The sequence below is a fragment of the Chiloscyllium plagiosum genome, chromosome 9 (genome assembly GCF_004010195.1).
Source record: "Chiloscyllium plagiosum isolate BGI_BamShark_2017 chromosome 9, ASM401019v2, whole genome shotgun sequence".
Lineage (NCBI taxonomy): Eukaryota > Metazoa > Chordata > Chondrichthyes > Orectolobiformes > Hemiscylliidae > Chiloscyllium > Chiloscyllium plagiosum.
The window spans coordinates 47,165,600-47,188,756 of NC_057718.1; the positions used below are offsets into that span (position 1 = coordinate 47,165,600).

The window sequence follows — 23,157 nt, forward strand, 5'->3', positions numbered from 1 at the left end:
CTTTGGGCAGATTTTCATTTTTCTTGATATATGCTGTACCAGTAATAGAACAGCTTGATTAAGGCCAGAACCAGTTCAGGAACACATCTTAAGCCGAGAAGTTATCAGGCCTGATACCTTTTGCTCCATGTATCCATTGCATTCAACCATTTGTTGACATCATGTGGAGTGAAACAAATTGGCCCATAGCTGGCATCCATGATGGTGTGGGCATCAGGTGGAGGCCAAGATGGATCGAATTGTAACTTCTGGTTGAAGATGGTTGCAAACATTTTAACCTAGTCTTTTGTACTCATGTGCAGGCTTAATCAACATTAGAGATGGGGGTGTTCATGAGGCCTCTTCCGGTTAGCTGTTTAACTATCCCCCACTATTAAGCAACCTTTAAATCTTATCTTATAATTACCTTGACACAAAATAAGGAGTAGGCTTCCTGAAAATAACTTTAACATTATTTTTTACAATTGCTGCTGTGTCTTCCAAGATGCACTGAAAGGTTCTACAAGACATTTCAATGAGGATGATCTCTTTGACCTTTATTTCTATTTTGATAAGTGGGTGAACAACTTTTAAACAGTGCAACTTACAATGGGTTTAGAATTTAGAATCCCGTGTATCAGCAACTGAAGCAGAATAAAACTACAATTGGAGTACATCACACCACGTGATGTCTTGTGGAACCTCAGGATAAATTGGCTCATTCAGAAATTTCTGGTTCTGCAAAGGTACCGATTCTATAGGGCTGCATTTACCACTACCCTGCCAATTGGTTTGAAGGTATGATGACTTTAAAATCCAGCAGGAAGCCTGCCAACTACCTTCCTGCCTATCCTGCTAAAGTAATTATATCAGTCATTGGGTTGCCATCAGGATACTCATCTGCCAGTGGACCAACTGAAGCCCCTAAATGGATAATTAAAGCTCACTCGAGTCTCTCATCTCATCATTTCCAGGATTTAACAGGCAGCAGAAGAAAACCATGCCAAGCAGACACGCCAAAAGATTTCCTTGCACAGGGAAGGGACAGGAAGGGCCCTTCTTAACTGGATCGTGGACCCATCAGAGGCCACACCCTTGGTATAACATGATACCCCCATCCCAGGGTGGCCATCCCTCATGCCTGCATAAACCTCAGTCCCTTTCTTAGGCCTGCCAGCATGACAACTGGCAAGTCCCAAACAATGACCCAAATCCTGATTCAGTACTGCATGCCTCTGTCCCCAAGTGTTGAAGAGCTCTCAGCCTCTGATTCAGATGTGACTTCTGATCCAGAAGGGGTGAATGGCAATTGTCTGTTAATAAATGAAGGTGAGACTTCCATGCTCCTGGATCAGAAAGTCTGGTTTCAGAACGTATCAACCAATCAAAGGCAGGTAGATCTCCAGCACTCTGAGACAGAGTTCAACAGGCCATTCAATTTGACATTTAATAGCTGCAGGATAACCAGTGTTCCCCTTAACAGGGTCCCCTCACCTTTTTACTGGTGGTTAATGGAACCTGGCAGATTGAATGATTAAGTCTCTAATTTTACTACTTCCTCACACTAGGAATTATGGCTGTAAAGTATATCTGGCTTCTTCTGCAAACAATCACGCCTCAAAATTTGTATAATAATGTATCCATTCAAAGAAAATTGTAACTTGATCAGGCACAATGTATGTACTATAGCATTATTATGAACAGTGGTAAGAAAATAGATGGGAGAGTTTGGGAAAGTAAATAGTTTGTTTCATTATACTATTAATCAAATAGTTGTCATGTCAAACAGCTGATAAACTTGAACTGTCAGTCTGTACAATAATTTTCTCTGGCCATAAATAGATGACAAGTAGCTTGGACTTTACTATACCCCAGCTCTTAATTCTCACAGAAATAAAGTTCTACATTACAAAGGTAAATCCAGGCGCTTTGCAATTTCAATCTGTTCAATGAAGACCTTTCTCTGTTCATTTTTCTGTGCCTCAGTGCTGGCAAATCGTGGCGTGAAATCCAATCCAACCTAGAATAAAACACAAAGTATGAGATCTTTGATGCATAATTGCATACTCAAGCTACACATATTAATCTATCAATGGAAAATGATAAAATATTTTTAGTCCATTAATTCTGATGTGGCTTCACTTTACAAGAGTGTTCACAATTTGAGCTTCAGTATTCAATGCAATTTCTTTTACCCATTCTGTAAATACTTTTTAGGCACCCAAAATCTACCAACTTCCAAATATTAAGTCCAACATCTGCTGTGAGCATTACTCTCCAATTTTCTGTTCGACAAATCATGCCAGAGAAATGGAAAACTACAAACAATGTACCACTAGTTTAAAAAGAGAGAGATGGGATTCATTGATAATTACAGTCAATTATCCTAATCTTCAAAGTTTGTGAGAAGATTTATAGCTCGGGTGCTCGTTGTTGTGGTTCTGTTTGCCAAGCTTGGAATTTGTGTTGCAGACGTTTCGTCCCCTGTCTAGGTGACATCCTCAGTGCTTGGGAGCATCCTGTGAAGCGCTTCTGTGATCTTTCCTCTGGCATTTGTAGTGGTTTGAATCTGCCGCTTCCGGTTGTCAGTTCCAGCTGTCCGTTGCAGTGGTCGGTATATTGGGTCCAGGTCGATGCGCTTATTGATTGAATCTGTGGATGAGTGCCATGTCTCTAGGAATTCCCTGGCTGTTCTCTGTTTGGCTTGTCCTATAATAGTAGTGTTGTCCCAGTCGAATTCATGTTGCTTGTCATCTGCGTGTGTGGCTACTAAGGAGAGCTGGTCGTGTCGTTTTGTGGCTAGTTGGTGTTCATGGATGCGGATCGTTAGCTGTCTTCCTGGTTGTCCCATGTAGTGTTTTGTGCAGTCCTTGCATGCAAATCCATACACATATCCACCTCTGCATGAAAAAGTTTCCCCTTGGTCTATTCCCTTTCAAATCTCTGTCCCCTCACCTTAAAACTATGTCCTCTAGTTTGGAGTCCCCTACCCTGGGAAAAGATCTTGACTATTCACCTTACTCATGCCACACATGATTTAATAAACCTCTATAAGGTCACCCCTCAGCCTCTGACGCTCGAGGGAAAATATTCCCAATCTATTCAGCCTCTCTATTGCTCAAACCCTCCAACCCTGGCAACATCCTCATAAATCTTTTCTGAACCTTTCAAGTTTCACAACATTCTTCCTATAGCATGACTAAAGAAGGTTTCTTTGCAAGTTTCCTTTTGTAATCCCTTTTAGTAACCTTATCAGCTTCTTTGTGACCGTTTGCTGGTCTTTCTATCTTTCCTATTTGGCAAATCTGTGCTGTGTTTTGCATTTTCGGAAGTCTTCCTTTTAGTTTTATACTGTTCTTATGTATTTAGTTAAAAATCACACAATACCAGGTTATAGTCCAACAGATTTATTTGGAAGTACTAGCTTTCAGAGCACTGCTCCTTCATCAGGTGGTTGTGGAGTGTAAGATCCTAAGGGACAGAATTTGCAGCAAAAGTTTACAGTGTGATGTAACTTAAATTACATATTGCTAAAGACCTGGTTTGTTTGTTAAGTCTCTCATCTTTTAGAATGAACATATTGATTTCAGTTCTTTCATATGTAAATCACAGAACTTTTTTAAAGTTACATTCTCAAGTGAACTTTAACAATTGGTGTCATGTCAGCCCAGATAATGCACTGAAGGCTTGAGGTGCCCTGTGTGAGACTGTCTGTGCCACAATGTTCAAACTGACTCTAATCTAAAAAAGGATTTACAGAATCTTACATGGATTCATGCAGTTTTTGAGCAAAATAAAATGTAATTCTGCAAGTACAAATTCACCTCACAAACCTATATGTGTATGCGTGAGCATGTGGGTGTGTGTGCGTGCGTGTCAGGTTGGGGTTATGAGTGTCTGTGAGAGAGTGTGTGTAGTGTGCGAGTGTGAGTGGAAAGGGGTATAAGTCTGTGAGAGGGTGCGTGTGTGCATGAGAGTGTGGGAGTGTATGTGTAAGCATATGAGAGAGAGCTTATGTATGAGAGAGGGTCTGCGTGAGTGTATGGGTCTGTAGGAGTATGTGTGGCTGTGTCTGAGAGCGTGCCTGTCTGTGCGCGAAGTACAGTGGAGTCACCTGTATTGTGACATGAACCCAAGGTCTCGGTTGAGGCCATTTCCATGTGTACCAAACTTGGCTATCAGCCTCTGCTTGGCCACTTTGCGTTGTTGCCTGTCCAAAGTCCGCCTTGGAGGACGGTGACCAGACGGTCAGGTCACCCAGTCCTACAGACACACACACTCCTACAGACCCACACATTCACACAGACCCTCTCTCATATGCTCAAACATACACTCCCACACTCATGTACATACACACTTCCACACTCATGCACATATACACATTCTCTCACAGACACTCATAACCCCAACCCAACACACACACACACACACAGGCATACATGCACATAAACGTTTGTGGGTACTTGCATATAATTTCATATTATTTTTCTCAAAAACTGCATGAATCCATGTAAGATTCTATAAATCCATTTTTTACATTAGAATCAGTCTGAACATTGTGGCACAGACAAACAGTCTCACACAGGGCACCTTAAATGCATTATCTGGGCCTACATGACACCAATTGTTAAAGTTCACTTGAGAATGTAACTTTTAAAAAGTTCTGTGATTTACATATGAAAGAATTGAAACCAACAGGTTCATTCTAAAAGATGAGAGACTTAACAAACAATCCAGGTCTTTTTCAATATATAATTTAAGTTACACCACACTGTAAACTTTGGCTATAAATTTTGTGTCTTACAATCTTATACTCCACAAACCAGCGCTCCGAAAGCTGGTACTTACAAATAAACCTGTTGGACTATTACCTGGTGTTGTGTACACCCCAGTCCAACATTGGCATTTCCAAATCTTACCTATTTAGTTGGCATAGCTGTTTTTTCTATGTGAAATAGAGCTTTTCCCTTTCAGGGGTACAAACTGCTTGTGTATTGCATTAAATGTTTGTTTAAACATTCTCCATTTCTCAATTGTTTTATGAATTAGCAGATTTTCCTAGTTTTCTGTGACCAACTTGTCTCATGTTATTAAAGTCTGCTTTACCTAAATTTAAAATTCTAGTAGCTGACTCATGCTTTTCATTTTCAAACATATGTTATAATCATGATTTGATAAAAGTTCATACATAATTAGGTTACTAATTAAATCTGGCTCATTACGCATTATTAAATCCAATATTGGTGGCCTCCCTGTTGCATTGAGGACATATTGCTATACGAAACTTACCCAGACACACTCCAGAAATTCATTACTTTTCTGACAACTACTTCTACCTCTCGCAATTTATGTTCAAGTCAAAATTCTCCATTATACTCCCATGGCTTTACTACACACTTGCCTAATTTCTGCATTTATATAATCTAGCACTTCAGAGCTGCTACCAAGGGGTCTGTACAAAACACTTATTACTGTTTTAGATCCTTTATTATTCCTCAGTTCCATTTATAAGGTCTCCACGGGATGCTTTCCCCTCAGTATAGCTTCCCACACCACAAGTGATTTTGTTTCTAATCAGTAAGGCTACTCCACTCTTCATGCAATTTTCCCTATCCGTCCTGTAAAACTACAGTCTGGCATATTTAGTTTCCAATTCTGACCATGCTGCAGCCATGTCTCAGTAACGGCTACTATGCTAAAATCTCCAATTTGAATTTGTCCTATAGCTTATTTATTCTTTACAGTTCACGCATTCATTTATAGAATTGTTACTGGGGCCATACACTCTGGCCTGTCAATTAGCACTGCTGTTTATTCACCTGTTTGTTATTTCTCTCTTCTGGTTTAATCAATATATAGTTTTACCATTTCCTGCTGTACCAGAAATAGGATTCCTGAATGTCTCTTTACTCTCTGACCTGTAACTTGTTTTCAAAACTGTATTGACTTAACCTGAGAAGATCAAGAAGGTACAGTTTACTTTGTTACAAACAGACAAGATAACATTTGTCACTTTGCTAAAAGCTGTTTCAATACAATGGCAGGTGCTGAGGGTAACCTACTGAAGAATTCAAAGTTACTGAGTCTCTGAAAAGGAGGATTTATCAGGTGACAATATGCTTGAAGACTTTGAAGAGTAGGTGGACATTGGAGACGAGGTGATAGTTTGAATGATGGAGGAGTTGCTGGTTGTTTGTTTTTTTTTGAGAACAATAATGACGGCAGATTGGAAGGGAAGGGTAACAAATTGAGGAAAGAGAAACATTAAGAATTTCAGTTAATGTGATAATCAGAAAGGGAAGTTGGTTGATTAGCAACCATGTGGGAACAGAGTCAAGGGAGTAACAGGTTGGTATCATGGATAAAATAAGCTCAGAGAGGGCTGATGGAAAAGAAATCAGTGTAGAATGTAAGTTTAGAACTTGGAGCAAAGAGAGACTTAAGAGGAATTTTGGACTGGTGGATGAAAGAAAGGGTGGCTAATAGCAGTAACAGTTGATTATATAGCCTCAATTTCATGACAAATAATTCCATAAGCTTCTCAATCTTGTTTTTGAAGAAGGGTATGATAATCTCTGAGCCCTGAGGGAATCATTAATTAATCTCCTGGTGGAGTTCGATAAGTATGAATTCTTTTAGTAACTGGACTGACCAACTAGAATTCATCACCTGAGTAGAGTAGAAAGTGAGGTCTGCAGACGCTGGAGATCAAAGCTGAAACTTTATTGCTGGAACAGCACAGCAGGTCAGGCAGCATCTAGGGAACAGAAGATTCGACGTTTCGGGCACATGCCCTTCTTCAGGAATGAGCAGAGAGTGTTCAGCAGGAGAAGATAAAAGGTAGGGAGGAGGGACTTGGACTGAACACTCTCTGCTCATTCCTGAAGAAGGGCATGTGCCCGAAACGTCGAATCTTCTGTTCCCTAGATGCTGCCTGACCTGCTGTGCTGTTGTTCATTTCTGTGAATCCAAGACGCATTTTCTTAGATGAGGTGAATAAAACTATTCAAGTTATTCTAGGTGTTATCTCTATAATAAATAATTGCAGCTCTAGCACTAATCCCAGTGGCACTCTACTCACTCCAGGTTGCCTCCTTGAAATTTCCTAACAACACCCCAACCCGAATCCCTCCAGCCCGGCACCGCCTTCCTGACCTGCAGTCTTCTTCTTGACCTCTCCGCCTCCACCCTACTCCGACCTATCACCTTCACCTTGACCTCTTTCCACCTATCACATTTCCAACGCCCCTCCTCCAAGTCCCTCCTCCCTACCTTTTATCTTCTCCTGCTGAACACTCTCTGCTCATTCCTGAAGAAGGGCATGTGCCCGAAACGTCGAATCTTCTGTTCCCTAGATGCTGCCTGACCTGCTGTGCTGTTCCAGCAATAAAGTTTCACCTGAGTAGAGTGCCTACCTCTGAGCCAGGAGGCCGATGTTCAAGTCCCATCTGCTCCAGAAGTGTGTAATAACATCTCTGAGAAGGTTGGTTCAAAGTTATCGCATAAAGCAGATACAGTGCATTGCCCACAGTGGGCTTGGCATTTATACTTTTAATTAGCTGCATTGGTGATTACTGGTGGTGGTTAACAGATAAAAAAACTCACGGTGATTTGGTGGTGGGAAATTCACTTCATTGTGTGCTGTAACATTTCCGGATGTAGAGGAAAAAAAAGCAGACCCAGAAAGCCCTTGTGGCACAGTGTCCCTATCTCGGTTGTGGAGGCCTGAGTTCAAGTCTCAATTGCTCCAGAGGTATGTAATAACATCTCTGAACAGGCTAATTTTAAGAAACTAAAGCAGACCGTGTGAGAGCTCTTGTAGTGCAGAGGTACTGTCCCTACAGGTTCAAGTCCGATCTGCTGCAGGTGGGTGTCATAACATCTCTGAATAGATTGATACACGAGGCTCAATCTCCTCCTGCTCTCCCTATCCCTCCCTCACTGTTGATGGTTTGCATTACCCGTAATGGGCTTTACATGAAAACATCTAATTGGCTGCACAGCTGATTTACTTGTGGTGAATAGTAGGTAGAAAAAAATGTCACAGTGCTTTGGTGATGGAAAAGCCACTTGGTTATGTGTGATAACATTTCCGGATTAAAAAAAATGAAAAAAAGTTATTAAGCAAATATGGAAGCTCTTGTGGTACAGTGGTAGTTTCCCTACCTCTGGATCAGGAAACCTGGGTTCAGATCCCACCAGCTCCAGAGGTGCATCATAACATGTATGAATGTGTTGATGAGAAAACATTATAAGGTGATGGCTGGCTCAGCTATACACTGGACCATGAATAAGACTGTTTCAAGTCCCATGTACTCCAGAGGTGTGTGATGGCATCGCTGGATAGGTTGATTACTAAATTTAAAAAAAACTTTGTGGTGCTGTGGAAGTGTCCTTACCTCTCATTCTGGAGGCCTGGGTTCAAGTTCTAACTGCTCCAAGAGATGTGTAGTACCATCGCTGAATAGGTCGATTAGAAAATATATAAAGCAGACCCACGCACAGCCCAACTGCTTATTTTGTGGCACTGCGGAGGCCGTAGATCATGTTTATATTTGTTGTTGATGATTGCCCTCCCTTCTTAGTTATTTAAAAATATCTTTTGTTAAGAAGTTTATTGCACTTCAGCCCCATGCTCCTGATCTTTGAACATCTGGTGCAGAGGGATGTGCGCACATCAGTGGACCCCTCGTGGGTATGCTCCTGGGCTTGGCAAAGTTGGCGATAAACAGTCAGCAGTCTGTGGAGTGAGTAATCTCTGCTGACTGTCTGCCTGTTCTGTGGTTACATTCATGTTTGGGTATCACTGAAGGAGGTGCACATGGTATCGTTCAAAGCTTTCAAAGCGTTTAGAGACAGGTGAGTACTGTGAGGGATATTTCCCTCACTGACTCGATTTTGATTTATCCCCTTCCCTCAACCCCAACCCCCCTCACCACTCCACCCCCCCAAAATGGCCGACTCACTTTTGATGTTTTGCACTGTACTTTAAGGGCTTCTGCACATAAATATCCAATTGGCTGTATGGTGGTTTACTGGTGTTTGTTGCTGGTTGTGAACAAATAAAGTTATAGTGATTTGGTGGTGGGAAAGCTGTTCGGTTGTATGAGTTAACACTTCTAGATATGAAAAACAAAAGGAACAGAAATAAAGCAGACCCAAGAACTTTTGTGGTACAGTGGTATGACCCTACCACTGAACCCGGAACCGTGGGTTCAAGTCCGACCTGCTCCAAGAGCTGCGTAGGAACATCACTGAACAGGTTGATTAGAAAATATATTTTGGGCATCCGGTGCAAAGGGATGTGGGCAGTTCAGTGTACCTCCTCATGGATCTGCTCGTGGGTCTGGCCAAGTTGGCTATTAACAGGTCCAGATAGTAGACTGGAGGTGGTCATTTCTGCTAACTGCCTGCCCCTCTTCCAAGACTAAATTCTTGCTTGGGAGTCCTTGGAGAGGGAGCATGCAGTGTCTGCCAATACTCTCAATGCCTTTTAGAGATGGTGGGATATAGTGCTTTTCTCTCTCCATCCAACTCCATTTTGATTTAGCCCCTTTCTTCCTCTGTACTCCTCACCATTTGATGGCAACAAGCTGGATACGTAAATATTCAACTGGACACAAGAGTGATTTACTAGTGTGAGTTGGTAGTTACAAATAAAGTCACATTGATATTTCCTGATCTGCAAAGATCCAGAGAAAACTGTATATGTTTCATGACCTGTCAGTATCTGCCAGGATGCCAGCCACCTGAACTTTCCTGACTTCATCCTTGTTTCTTTCAAGAATTAATCATTACTGACCAAAAATGTTTTCTTCCTGAAAGCTTCACTAATGTCCTTTAGGAAAAGAAATCTGCTGTTCTTACCTGGTCTGGCCTACATGTTTGACCAGCAATTAGGGATGGACAAGAAATGTTAGCCGAGCCAGCAACATCCACATCCCATAAATGAATAAAGTGTAAAAGAGAGAGCGCCCATGTGTATGCGGGTGTCTTTGATTGGTTTGCGTGTGAATGTGTATGAGAGCAGTAGGGTAGCAAGACTAGAAGAATATGCACACTTCTAGTGTCAGTACTAATAGTAGAAGTCTTTCAGTTAAAGCTGAGAGTTTAAAATTTATTTTCAAGTTACTGGTCTCCACCAACATCATAACAAGCATCAGAAGGCAATAAACTCAGAGGAACTTACAATTACTTTAAAGCAAGAAGTCCTCTATACTAATGAGTATCACAGCTGTGTTTGTAAATTGCTGTATTGGTTAATGAGTGAATGCCTGGGTAGATGTACGAAATGTACAAACACACTTTGTCCATGAAATCTAGAACCTGGCCTTATTCATCAGTAAGCATTGAATAACTACTGAGTATGCCATTGCACTGCTTTCAGAGAACAATAGAAATTGCTTAATGTAAGAGAATTTTGGTCCATCTAGTTTCCCTTCTACCATCCCATCAATTGCAATGATACAATGATAATGGAGTTATTGAATAATCATAACCACTAATTGCTATCAACTGGACTATAAAAAAACTAAAATAACAAAGAAATACCCAATGAGATCCAAAGATCCAAAGTCAATTTGCTCTTCTCTGGCATATATAATGTTTCAAATTACTGTACTCATTTCGCATATATCAAAATGTCATCCTATGAAAAAAAATCAATTTTTAAAAAAATCTAAGTCATCTCAAGTCCCAAAATTACAGAACTTTAAAAGTTACACATTTAAAATAAATAATTGAATTACATATCATATAACTTAAAGAGTTGTAGAAAATTTGCATTTATTATTCCAAATTAAATCACCAGTGAATCTGGTCTGTATAATTTACTTGGGTATGCTCTATATGTTTTACATTTACTTTATGCATTCATGAGATGTGGGCATCACTGGCCAGTCCAGCATTTATCACCTATCCCTAATTATCTTGGAGAAGGTGATGGTGAGCTGCCCTCTTGAATTGCGGCAGTCTTTGGGACGTGTGTGTATCCATAATGCTATAAGGAAGGGAATTCAGGATATTGACCCAGCAACAAGAAATATTGTTTCAAAAGAGAATGCTGCGTAAGTTAGAAGGAATCTTGTAGGTGGTAGTATTCTATTACATCCTTTATAATGGACTGTAATATTTTTCTAACAACAGATGTTCAACCAACTGGCTCACAGTAACCTGTTTTTTAAATGAAGGTATTACAATGGCAGTTTTCCAGTCGCTCTTCCAAATTTTAAGCATTCTTGGAAGGTTACTGTCAGAGCATCCACTATCCCTGTACTTAGATCCTCGAATATCCTAGATGCATCCCATCAGGTCCACGAGGCTTATACATTTTTAGCTGCACTATTTTGCCTAGCACTTGTTCTCTAATGATAGTTATTGTATTTATTTCCTCTCCTCCTTTTTCCCCTTAGTAATGTTGGAATGCCATTTTTGTCTTTTACTGTGAAGACTGATGCAAAGTATTCATTTAACTCCTCGGCCATTTCATGGTTCCTCATTATTACTTCCTCAGCCTTGTTCTCAAAGGGGCCCATGTTCACTTTGGCTTCTCTCTTCGTGTATTTAAAGGATGTTACCTGTCTTGATATTGCTTGCAAGGTTACCCTTACAAAGTTTATTTTGTCCTTTACTTTGGTCATCTTGTGTTGGCTTTTAAAACTTTCCCAATCCTCTGGCTTACCTCTAACCTTTGCCATATTGTTTTTTCTTTCAATTTGATGCTTTCCTTAACTGTCCTGGTTAACCATATTTGGCTTATCCCTTTCATACAATTCTTCTTCCTCACTGGCATATATCTTTGTTGTAAGCCAGTAATCATTTTTTTAAAATGTCTGCCATTGTTCCTCAACTATCTTTGCTGCTGAGCTCCTTTCCCAATTTACTCCAGCCAACTCTGCCCTCATTCCTTTATAATTACTCTTATTTAATTTAAGCACAGTTCTTTCCCATCCAAATCCCTCCCTCTCAAGCCAAATGCTAAATTCTTTCGAGCAATGGTTAACTGCTTCTAAGGGTGTCTTTTACTCTGACATCATTTATTAAACCTGCCTAATTACACATCACCAGATCCAAAACAGCCTGATCCCTGGTTGGAACTATAACATACTGTTCTACAAAACTGTGCCAAATACACTCCATGAATTCCTCTTTGTAGCTACGTCTTCCAGTCTGACCAGCCCAAACTCCATAAAGTTTAAGTCACCTATAATTAACATACTGTCTTTATTACATGCCCTCAGTATCACCTGATTTATTCTCTGTCCCATTGTACAGCTACTGTTATACAGTAGCTCCCATCAATGTCGTCTTTCTCTTTTTATTTCTTACCTTTACAATATGGATTTTGTCTGATTTTTTTGTTGCCCAGGATCTATGTTTCATGAATAGAATAAAACAGAACATCTGAAAAACTGAATGAAATTACCTCTCCAATTGCAAGTAAATATTCTTTATATCTTTCTATTAATGGAAGTGCAGTCTGCAAATCCTGGTGGAGAGAAAATGAGTTTTGATAAATAGAGAACAAACAATCCAAAATGAACAGATGAGATCAATGCTTATTTGTTGACAAAACACAAACACAAAAGGACCAAATTTTTCACAAACAGCATCTCATGGTGCACCCCATTAGTCAGGCATACAATTGTGCTGCTAGGTTCTATACTTGTTGCCTACGAACCCACTGGTAGCGTGAGCACAACTTGAACAATAAGGCATTTAGGACGTTATTAAACAACAGAGTATATCTCTAAAAAAACACATGGAAACAGGAGTGGGGTATTTTGTCTTTCCAGTGTGTTTTGCCATTTGATAAGATCATTGTAAATCTGATGATTGTAGTCTCAACTATACTTTTCTGGCAGCCCCTCTTCCATAATCCTGACTCACTTGCCATTCAAAATTTGTCCAACTCAGTCTTAAAAGAATTCAATAACCCATCTTCCACTAATTTCTAGAGAAGAAAATTCCACAGACTAATGACTCTCGAGAGAAAAAGAATCATCCTGATCTCAGTACTAGAAGAGAACTTTTCTTATTAAACTGTGTCTCCTAGTTCTAATCACCCACAAGAGAAGACATCCTCTCAGTATCCACCTGATCAAGTCCCCTCAGGAACTTATATATTTTAATAAGATTATCTCTCACTCTATTAAAATCCAAAAGGGATTGGCAAACCTGTTGAATCCATCTTTATAAGATCAGCCTTTTATCCCAGAAAAAAGTTCTCTGAACTGTTTCTAAAACAACTGTATCCTTTTCCAGATACGGAGATTGAAACTGTACACCTTATTCCAGATGTGGTTTCGCCAAGATTGGAGTAAAACATTCCTACAGGTACATGTATATTCCATTACCCTTGCTATAAATGCCAACATTCTAGTTGCTATCCTAATCATTTGCTGTACATGCATGCTAACTTTTTGTGATTCATGTAACAATGAAATAAAAAGTTTGAGAAATGAACAGGAGAAGGGTTACAGAGAAAGATGAATTCAAATTGATGAATCCAAAAATCACAAGATAAAAAGAATTGAAAAAAAGACATTACAAAAGTTTCTAAAATTTAAAACTGATACGTCTAATGTTATCAAAAACAATTCAAAACCTAAAGCAATGAAACTCCACACTTACATCTTGAAAAATGACACTGATATTTGCCGGCAATTACCTGCAAAGTGGCTCCACGCTGTTCTTGTGGTAGAGTTCCTTGCACTGGATGAACACCAAGGCATGGTAGCACAAATCCTGAATACCTGAAAATAAATAGTCAATACTATTTTGTCAATGAGAAATATAAGCTACATAAAGGAAGCAAAGAAGGTAAATAGGAGTATTATACAGGTATTCCTTTTTCTTTAGCGGTTTCAATCATGAAATCTTCACAATGGCATAACCTGCATTCAATGCATTTTAACAGGGCCTACTGTTGTTTAGGCTGTTTCACACATTATTTTTGTAGGTTAACTTAATGAGCAAATATTCCATTTAACTGAATTGTTACCTAGAATTAACAGCACAGGAACAGATCATTCAGCCTAACTAGACTATGATGGCATTTATACTCTACATGAGTCTTTTCCTATCTTACTTTCATTTATCAACACTTTCTTCTATTGAGGTCTCTCCCATGCATTCACCTAGTGTTGTCTTAAATGTCTCAACTACTCTATGTTATACAAGTCTAACCACGTCAATGCATAAATCTGCAGTGCAAATTATTTATTAGAGAGCACCTGTTTTATGAGCCTTGGATGCCATCTACTTCAAAATCTATTGAATACTGCAAGTCTACAGATCCTATAGTAATACTGTATCTATCTCAAAGTAGAAATGATTAATGATGTGTCATCATGAATAGAGAGGACTACTTTCATCTAGTCAAAAGCAAGCTTGGAGTGCTTTATCTATTCTGGTGTTTCCCTACTTCACTTTTCTACAATGTAAGTTTAACAATCAAGTTCTGTGACTATATCTGTTTGCAATGTTAATCATGTCAAGTCAGTACAAGTTTAAATATTTTCAAACATTGTTCAACACTGTGCAAGTTCTGACAGAACCATACGGGTGGTTTTGTCTGCACTGATTAAAAAAAGTACCATCTTCCTAACAGGTTAGTGTGAATCTACATGTAATTTTATAAAATGTGCAAAAGGCAGCCAACAGGGTGAAACAGGATGGAACAGGACAGGAAGAAATTGTGAGAACAAGCTGTCTGAAACAATAATCATTGATGTTGGCAACCACGAAAGGATCAATACCATAGATATATGATTGATGTTGGAAAGAATGACCAGAAAGAATGACCAGAAATAATATAATGAGTTTAACCAACTTGTTATTTTTATTAAAAGAAAACTGTATCTTATGAAACAACTGTGGAATATCCTTCAAATAAATAAGTGAAAAACTGTCAAGATATCAACAATGAGCCACATTATTTAATCTGTTTTCCACAAACACAAGTTAGTTCAAAACCTTTAAGTCTGCTTGAAAATTAGTTCAGTCTGCTTAGAGCCCATTAAAACCATTTATATGAAACATTTATTAATGGGGTTTAGAAGTGAAGCATCAGAACTAAGTTTGGTCCTGTCCTCTCCCAACATTTATTTATGTATACTTTTCCAGCAGGAATTAGATACTTCCTTTCTAACCTGGGAACACTGCTTTCACTGTCATTCTCGTTTAAATCAATGACTTATCATAAATCAAGAATCAAATCTGAGAGCTTTTGATCTCTAGCTCAAAACATACCACACAGGGCTTTCACCCACTCAATTATACTGTTCTGTTTCTGTCCGAATTTACGTCATCAAAGATTTGGAATGAAATTGTGTGCACAAGTTATATCAAGCAGGAAAATCTGCCAGATTATCACAAAAATCTTCTGCCTGACTCACCACATCAGTAAATTTCTTTCTCATCTGAAATCAAAGAAGCAATTTTTCTCCTTTGACCAGGCCAAGTATCCATTTAGATTATATTAAGATTTTTTTTAGATTCAGTGACTGGATTTGTTAACAGTGATGATATAGGTTTGGTATTTCTGATCGATCAGCATCAGCAACTTGTTTGCATGGAGGTTAGAATCGTCAAACAAGAACTTATCTCTGCAAATTGAGCAAACAACAAAATATGCAATTGGGTACAACATACAGTGGGATGAATTATGAGACTGAAATACAATAAAATAATTAACTGTAATTGTGATATTGGGGGAGACAATTAGATAGGCGCCTTGTATAAAAATGTGGGATTGGTGATAATTGGGATAGGGAGGAACTATGAGGCAATGAAACCATAAAAGGACATTTAAACGTATCTGTGAGATTAGGTCAGACCATTAATTTAACAACATACATCCAAATGTGGTATTCATGATAACACAGGGTGGAGGGGAATTCGAACAGCAACCTATTAGACATCATATTGGGAGACAGAAAATGATGAAAAGCTTTTTCTATTCATTCATGGAACATGGACATCACTGGCTAGCCCTGAATTGATTGCTCATCCTTAATAGCCTTGGAGCAGGACGTGATTAATTGCCTTCTTGAATTGCTGTGGTTTTTGGGGTGTAGAGTCCCACAATAGTGTTCAGAAGGAAATTTTAGAAAGTTGACACAGCCAAAATGAAGAAACAGTAATATAGTTTCAAGTTAGAATAGTGTGGGGCTTGGAGGGAAACTTTCAGATGGTGTTGCTCTGCATCTGCTGCAATTGCTCATCCAGGTAATAGAGGTCACAGGTTTGGAAGGCGTTGTTGTTAGAAGAAGCTTGATGAATTACTGCAGTGCACTGTACAGATGGGACATACTGCTGCCACTGGGTGTCAGCAGTGAAGGTAGTGAATATTGAAGGTGATGGATGGGTGCCAATCAAACACTGTACAATGATCAACAACATCCTACACTTCTGACCTTATGATGACAAGAAGGTCATTGATGAAGCAACTGAAGATGGTTGTCCCCAGGACACTACTTTGAGAAACTCCTGCAGCAATATCTTCAATTGACCTCCAATAACTACAAACATCTTTATGCTGAGAATGTCTCCAACTAGTGAGGTTTGCACACAGGAGATACCTATGCAAATTTCCACGTTTTTGAGTAGATGCCAGTTTTGCAGCTATACTGGAACAACTTGGATGGGAAAGTTGCTAGTTCTGTAGCCCCATTCATACGTACTCTCACCAGAATGTTTCAGGGTTCGCAGCCGTTGCAGTATCTAATGCCTTCAGCCATTCTTGATATTGCACACACTGAATCGAATTGGGGCTGGGACCTCAGGAGGAAGTCAGCTGGTGCTGGAAAACCATAGCACAAAGTTTTAGGCAAACCTATACTAGATATTTCTAAAAATTTACTCACAGGATGTGAGCATAACTGGCTAGGTAAGAAGTTATTACTAATCCCTAATTGTCCAAGAGAAGGTGGGATTGACAATGCTTATTGAACCACTGCAGTCCCCCATGTGGTTTTGGCACACTCACTGTGCTACAGGTACATTCACAATACTGTTAGGGATAAGAGTTCCAGGACTTTTACCCAGCATGGTAAAGGATTGGTAATATAGTAAGAAGTCAGGATCACATTTGGCTTGGAGGGAGCTTGAGGGTGATGATGTTCCCATTCATGTGCTACCATTGTCCTTCTAGGTGCTAGAGGTCAAAGGTATGGAAGACCAGTCTCTGGAACTTTGGTGAGTTGTTGGAGCTTTGTATAGATTGTACATATTGTCACTATTGTGAGGCAATGTGGCGGGGTGTAAGTGATTGAAGTGCTACTATCAGACCTGGTTTACCCTGGATGGTGTTGACCTTTTTCAGTTGTTGTTGTAGCCATATTTTATTGAGGAAAAACTTTTGATATCAGCATTTCCATCTCATCATGTGCCCATTGGAGGCCCTCAACCCCAAAGTATTTCAATCACTTTCTCCCTCAATTCATGTTTGTCCTGTATATCTCACCATGTTGATCCTGATCACCCAAACCCATTCCCAGGATCCATAAGCCTGGGCCTGACAAATTTTACCTCATCTGGATTTCATATTGCTTTTTGAGGGACACAATGTTATCCCGGAAGTGGAGAGTACTCCTGGTGAGTTTGACTGGCTGGAGTTCTGAAGTGGGCATCCTCTCCAATGAGGAAAGCAGATCTTTCTCCAGCCAATTCAGGGGATAAGACCTGTAAATGGTTGCAGGGGTAATTGGCCAAGTTCAGCCATTGAGGCTAGCACTCAAGAACCTTACTCCCCAACGTAAAATTCAACCATGATTTGTTTTTTTTAAAGCACCCCAGTCCGATTAATATTGAAAACACTACAATTGCCCTCAACAGCTATGATCAGTCCCAATGTTCTCTTTTCTAGAAGAGTAGAAATTAGCAGTTGTCCTCCTGATTGTTAACTAGTAACTACTTCCAGAAACTGCAAGGATAAGGAATTCAACATAGACTTTCAACTCGATGTCAAAAATTATTGTGATAAGCTGTCCTTAATGGAAACTATCCAATTTTTATTCTGTAGTGAGGAATTTGACACCCTGCTGTGAAATGGCAATGGAATCACAAAGAAGCTAGCAAATTAATTTGAGGCAGTTAACTAACATGAAAATTTTAAAAGACATTCAATACATATAATATATCTATGATGGTTTGTTTCAGTGATGCAGCAGTTATTTTTAAATTGAAGTTTACTGCTGCTGTGACTAGTTTGCTTCGAATATTCAACCTTTTGATGAATCTGTTTGAATAAGCTGCCAAAAACAAGGAAGAACATCCTAAAGACTAGCGTCTCAAGGTGTCAGCACCTTCAAGAGGGGGAGAAAATGTGAAAGAAAGCAGAAAATATGTGAAATATTGTTAGATATTTTTTCAAAATTACTTTTGAAATAGTTATGTGCTACTTTAAATAGTTCCCTCATAAAATTGGTTCCAGATTTTGTAGATTGCTGTAAATAGCTCTTTGTTTCAAACATTTGAGCTTGCCAAGAAGCAGTTCTAAAAGAAGACACTTTACGCTTGAATCATCAATTGAAATAGTGTAACAATCCTTTTATCAAGTAAGTCATTTTGCTCTTTTGGTACTCTTATGTTACTTATTATTAAACTGCATGATATGGCCTTGACCTGGTTTCATAAGTTGATTTGAAATAGAAATTTTGATCCTGTTGATATGACTTGCCACTTATTTAAGTCTTCGCAGAATTTTAAAGAGAATATTTAAATTTAAATTGGCATGCTTTCACTCAAATATTTCATGATTAGTAAATTAAATATTACTAGGGCAACTAGCACTTATGTTGAATCTTTTCAGTTGAAAATGTCCCAAGGTGATTTACAGTGATGTAATTCTAAAAAAAAAGGAATGGACTACCAAAAAGCCTTTTCACGAAAGGGTGGATTTTTAGTTGGATTGTAAAGAGGACAGGCATGACTGAGAGATGAGGGAAAGAAATGTAGACAGCTGAAAGCATCACTGAAGTTGGGCAAAGGAGAGGGTTGCATTGGAGGGCAAATTTCAGTGAGTTTGGCATTCAATTGCATTGCATTTTCAACACTGAAGATGTAATATTCAATAATGGTTCACATATGGTTAAGGTATATATTTACCATGAACTATTAGCACAAATGATTTATTTTGAATGTAACTGTTCCCCAAATGGTTGCATGCCATACTCTATTCTTCTTTAAAATCAGGAGTTTAGAGCAGATTAGGTGATTTGTAGTTAGTTTTGTACAGGGCCTGAGTCCTTTGAAAAAAAAATTATGAATGCCTTCTATTAACTGCAGAAACACAAAATTGACACTATGTGATACATTTATCACTTTAACAGTTTCAGACTAAAGGTTTTTCTTCCTCCATTTAAGCAGTATCACTTCAAATGGATCTGACACAAATTGAAATTTATGGATACAGATGGTGCAATGCTTTAGTTTGTCAGTGAAGAGTCAATTCTTCATGTGAATGTCATGTGCGACTTAGCTAAGGGACCCTTACACTGTATTCAATGTCCATACACACACTTTCTTATAAAACTCTGGTTAGCCCATTTGAAATGCTGTGAGCAGATCTGCGCACCACACCTGAGGAAGGATATATTGGTCTTGAAAGGACTACAACATAGGTTTACAAGAATGATACCTGGATTTCAGGGGCTAACTTATGAGGAAAGATTATGTAAATTAGCTTGTTTTCTCTAGAATTTAGAAGGATATGAGATGATCTGATCAAAGTCTTCTGAATATTAACTGGAAAAGGTAGGGCAGATAAACTACTTCCACTGGTTGGAGATTCTAGAAATAGAGCCATAATCTAAAAACGAATTAGGGCCACACCATTCAGGAGAGATATTAGGAAGCAATTCTACACAATAAAGGTGGTAGATCTTGGAACTCTTTTTCACAATTGGCAGTTGATGCTAGATCAGTTTTAATTTTAAATCTGAGATAGATAATTTTTTGTGAAGCAAATATATTAAAGGAAATGGGCTAAAGGCCATATGAAATAGGCTGCAGACCAGCCATGATCTCATTGAAAGGTAGGGCAGGTTCAGGGGGCTAAACAACTTACTCCTGCTTCTATGAATTGCTAGATTGCAGTGTATTTTATTTACCCATTCTTAGCTCAATAATAATAAAGCTGACGTTAATACCTCTGCTAAATCTCATTTAAAGTCAACTATTTCTGCACAAATCTGAATAAAACCAAAGACCCACCAAATCTATACTGGTCCATAATACAACACATGATACTTTTAATACTAACAGATCAGATTAAATTAAAAGTTTGGATATTTCGCAAATAACTGCAAACGATATGGTGTACTTACCTCTCTGAAAGTTCTATAAGCCTTTCAAATTCTCCAGAATGCTCTGCTACTGCCACAAGAGCTAGAAGTCCAGCCTGTGAAGATCAAAAATTGTTGTGCTAGATTATCATACTCAAATCAGCAATAGCATTTTGTGTTCAAGGTGCAATCCAAAATATAAACACAGTTGCTCAGCTCTAACTAAAAGCTACATCATTATCAGGAATGGAAGCTAAGTTGATAACCCACCTTGTCACATGATACTCCACATTAGCTGGAGTGTCAGTTGTGATACTGATTCTGTTGCATTGTTTAATTGAGTTTTCTGTGAAACAGCTAGACTACACATTGTCAGAAACACATCATTGCATTCTCACCAGACTGTCTAATATAAAAATATTGTCCAGATTGGGTAAAATTGATATTTAAAAGATTGCCAAATCATAAGCGTAGAATTGTTTAGAAATGCTCAAACTCATGTAATTTCACCAGAAGTGCATGTATAAACAGGATTGTTACACTTTATTGCCAGAGAGGTTTGGAGGAAATTTGCGACTAGTACTTATAGCCATTACACCAACAATATCAATTTTAAAATAATTGTATTTTGATGATTACGTGCAAAGAAGCACATTTATATGTGCTTTCTTTATTGAGAATTAATTGAAATAAATGAACATTGTACCTTTTTAGCTTGTTCTATCACAGCATCAATATCCTAAAATAAAAACAACAAGATTAGTAACACTATCCATATCCAAATGATGAGTTTATTTAAATGAAATTTATCAAAGATAATTATGCAAATTAAAAATACTATTGGGCATTAATGACAGCAGTCTTTAGGTATATGCTATGTTGTATATTTTCCTGTATTGAATACCATTATGAAAACTGGGAATCTTTTCAGGCAATCTAACACAAATGTAGAATGAAAAAGTATAGTATCCTGCATGCATCCTTTCAAATTTATTACACTAGACATTCTTACATCAGAAAAGCCAACCTGATACCTCAGAGGTGTCATGGTCAAGTCCACAAAATAGCTCATGCAGCCATATTGCCAGCCCCCAGTCTGCACTCAACCTGTCTGTATAGCCTTGAGACTCCAACTGAGCTTACATGTAACCATATTATAGATATGTAGTTCCATATTAGATGAAGACCCCAGCCAATTACAATTTTCTACTGTTAAGAATAAATCACATGGATCGCAAACCGTGTATGGACCAAGGCATGAAAGGGTGGAAGATTTCTTTCCATGAAATTAGTGAAGCAGATTTTTTTAAAAACAAAACAAAAATAAAGACCTGTGGACGCTAGAGATCAATACAAAAAAAAAGAAATTGTTGGAGAAATGCAACAGATCTGCTAGCACCTGTGGGGAGAAAGTAGAGTTAATGTACATCTGGTCACTGGAAATGTGAACTCTGCTTTATCTCCTCAGATGCTGCCTGACCTGCTGAGTTTCCCCAGCAAATTCTGCTTTGGTTTTTAAAAACAATCTAGTAGTTTTACAGTCACTATTACTTTTTCTATCTTGTTACTCCAGATTTATTTAATAACTGAATTTAAGTTCTCTAGCTTCCAGATGGGATTTGAAATCATATCTCTGGGTCATTAATTAAGGCCTCTGGATTACTTGTCCAGTAATAGAATAACTATGTTTGTGAGGCAGAGGAAGTCAACAAATTTAAAACACGATTCCAGAATGAAGAGCTTTGAGGCATTTCCTGAAACAATAAACCCATTTGACCTAAAAACAGACATTGAAGAAAAAAAAATGGACCTAAACAAGGTACTCAATGAATAAAATCAACCAGAAATAATCATTTCATATGTGACAAGGGAATTGGACAAGATGTGACCGATTCAGAGCTACGATTGACAAATCTCTGACAATGTCAAAACAATGTTTTACACAGAGGATGAACAATATCCACAATGGGTTGCTAGGTGGATTGGTAACACCCAGATTCTTATAAGAAAATTGTAGATTCTGTAATATGTAGAAGGTATATTTAAAAGTCTGAAATAATGTGATCATAGGCACTGAAGCATAACGGTGTATTTAGACCGCCACCTAGTGCTCTTCTCATTTATTAATGGGAGCATGAACATAAGGATATTTTTCTTTATATATTGTTGTGCAAAATATTTTGTTTGGGAATATACATTCTAGGTTAATAATATCTGATGAAGAAAATTTACTATAGGTCAGTGGATAGATAATTTGCTTATAAATTAAGGATACTTTAATAAATAAATTTTATATTTACACAACGTGTATCAGGCAAATGATTCCTTAAATATAGCAGGAAATGTTTATTCAGATTTTACATATTTGCTAGCTGCCTTGCCCGGAGCTTCATTCCTTCAATAACTTTCATCCAAATATGTTCAAATTCATAAATTGATGGAAAAAACCAAGTTTGAATGTCATCTGACATTAAATAGTACAATGAAATAAAAGGGAATAGACAATTGAATAAAACTAAAACATTAAATTCACATTTTTTAAACAATTGTATTCTGAACAATATAAGACATGAAGGTCACTCTGACATCCCTTTCCTAGTGAAACATATTCAAGGAATTTCCACGTTGTATTTCCTTTACTAAAAAGATTTCTCAAACATTAGGAATTTATGAACGTAGAGCCCCTCAAACCAATTCCACAATTGTATTAGGTTATAACTGATCTGCATATTGACTCCATTCATCCTGTTTTGCTCCACATGCTAGCTCATATCATCGAAAAAAAATTCTTTCAACCTTAATCCTGAACGTGCTTCATTCTGTGTAGTTGTTTCTCCACTACTGTCTGAAGTTGTTTGTGAAGTTACCAAAAGGGCTTATCTTAATTCTT

At 38.2% G+C, this 23,157-nt stretch overlaps 1 protein-coding gene and 1 long non-coding RNA gene across 6 annotated transcripts in view; one reads left to right on the plus strand and one right to left on the minus strand.

The window, feature by feature from the left end:
• The window catches only part of LOC122552838 (putative deoxyribonuclease TATDN3), a 47,421-nt gene that overhangs the window by 16,136 nt on the left and 8,128 nt on the right, over positions 1 to 23,157 (minus strand). For 4 of the 5 annotated variants that reach the window (XM_043695861.1, XM_043695860.1, XM_043695859.1 and 1 more), the window contains exons 2-6: positions 20,974 to 21,006; positions 20,310 to 20,383; positions 13,649 to 13,733; positions 12,404 to 12,466; positions 1,890 to 1,999 (exon numbers count right to left, since the gene is read on the minus strand). In XM_043695861.1, the coding sequence (XP_043551796.1) occupies positions 1,890 to 1,999; positions 12,404 to 12,466; positions 13,649 to 13,733; positions 20,310 to 20,383; positions 20,974 to 21,006 (365 nt within the window). The remainder of the gene's footprint in view (positions 1 to 1,889; positions 2,000 to 12,403; positions 12,467 to 13,648; positions 13,734 to 20,309; positions 20,384 to 20,973; positions 21,007 to 23,157) is intronic. The other variant, XM_043695862.1, reaches the window with a different exon arrangement.
• Positions 6,017 to 14,778, plus strand: LOC122552840. Its single transcript, XR_006312520.1, has 3 exons — positions 6,017 to 6,087; positions 13,243 to 13,314; positions 14,591 to 14,778. It is a non-coding gene; the product is annotated as an uncharacterized LOC122552840 (long non-coding RNA).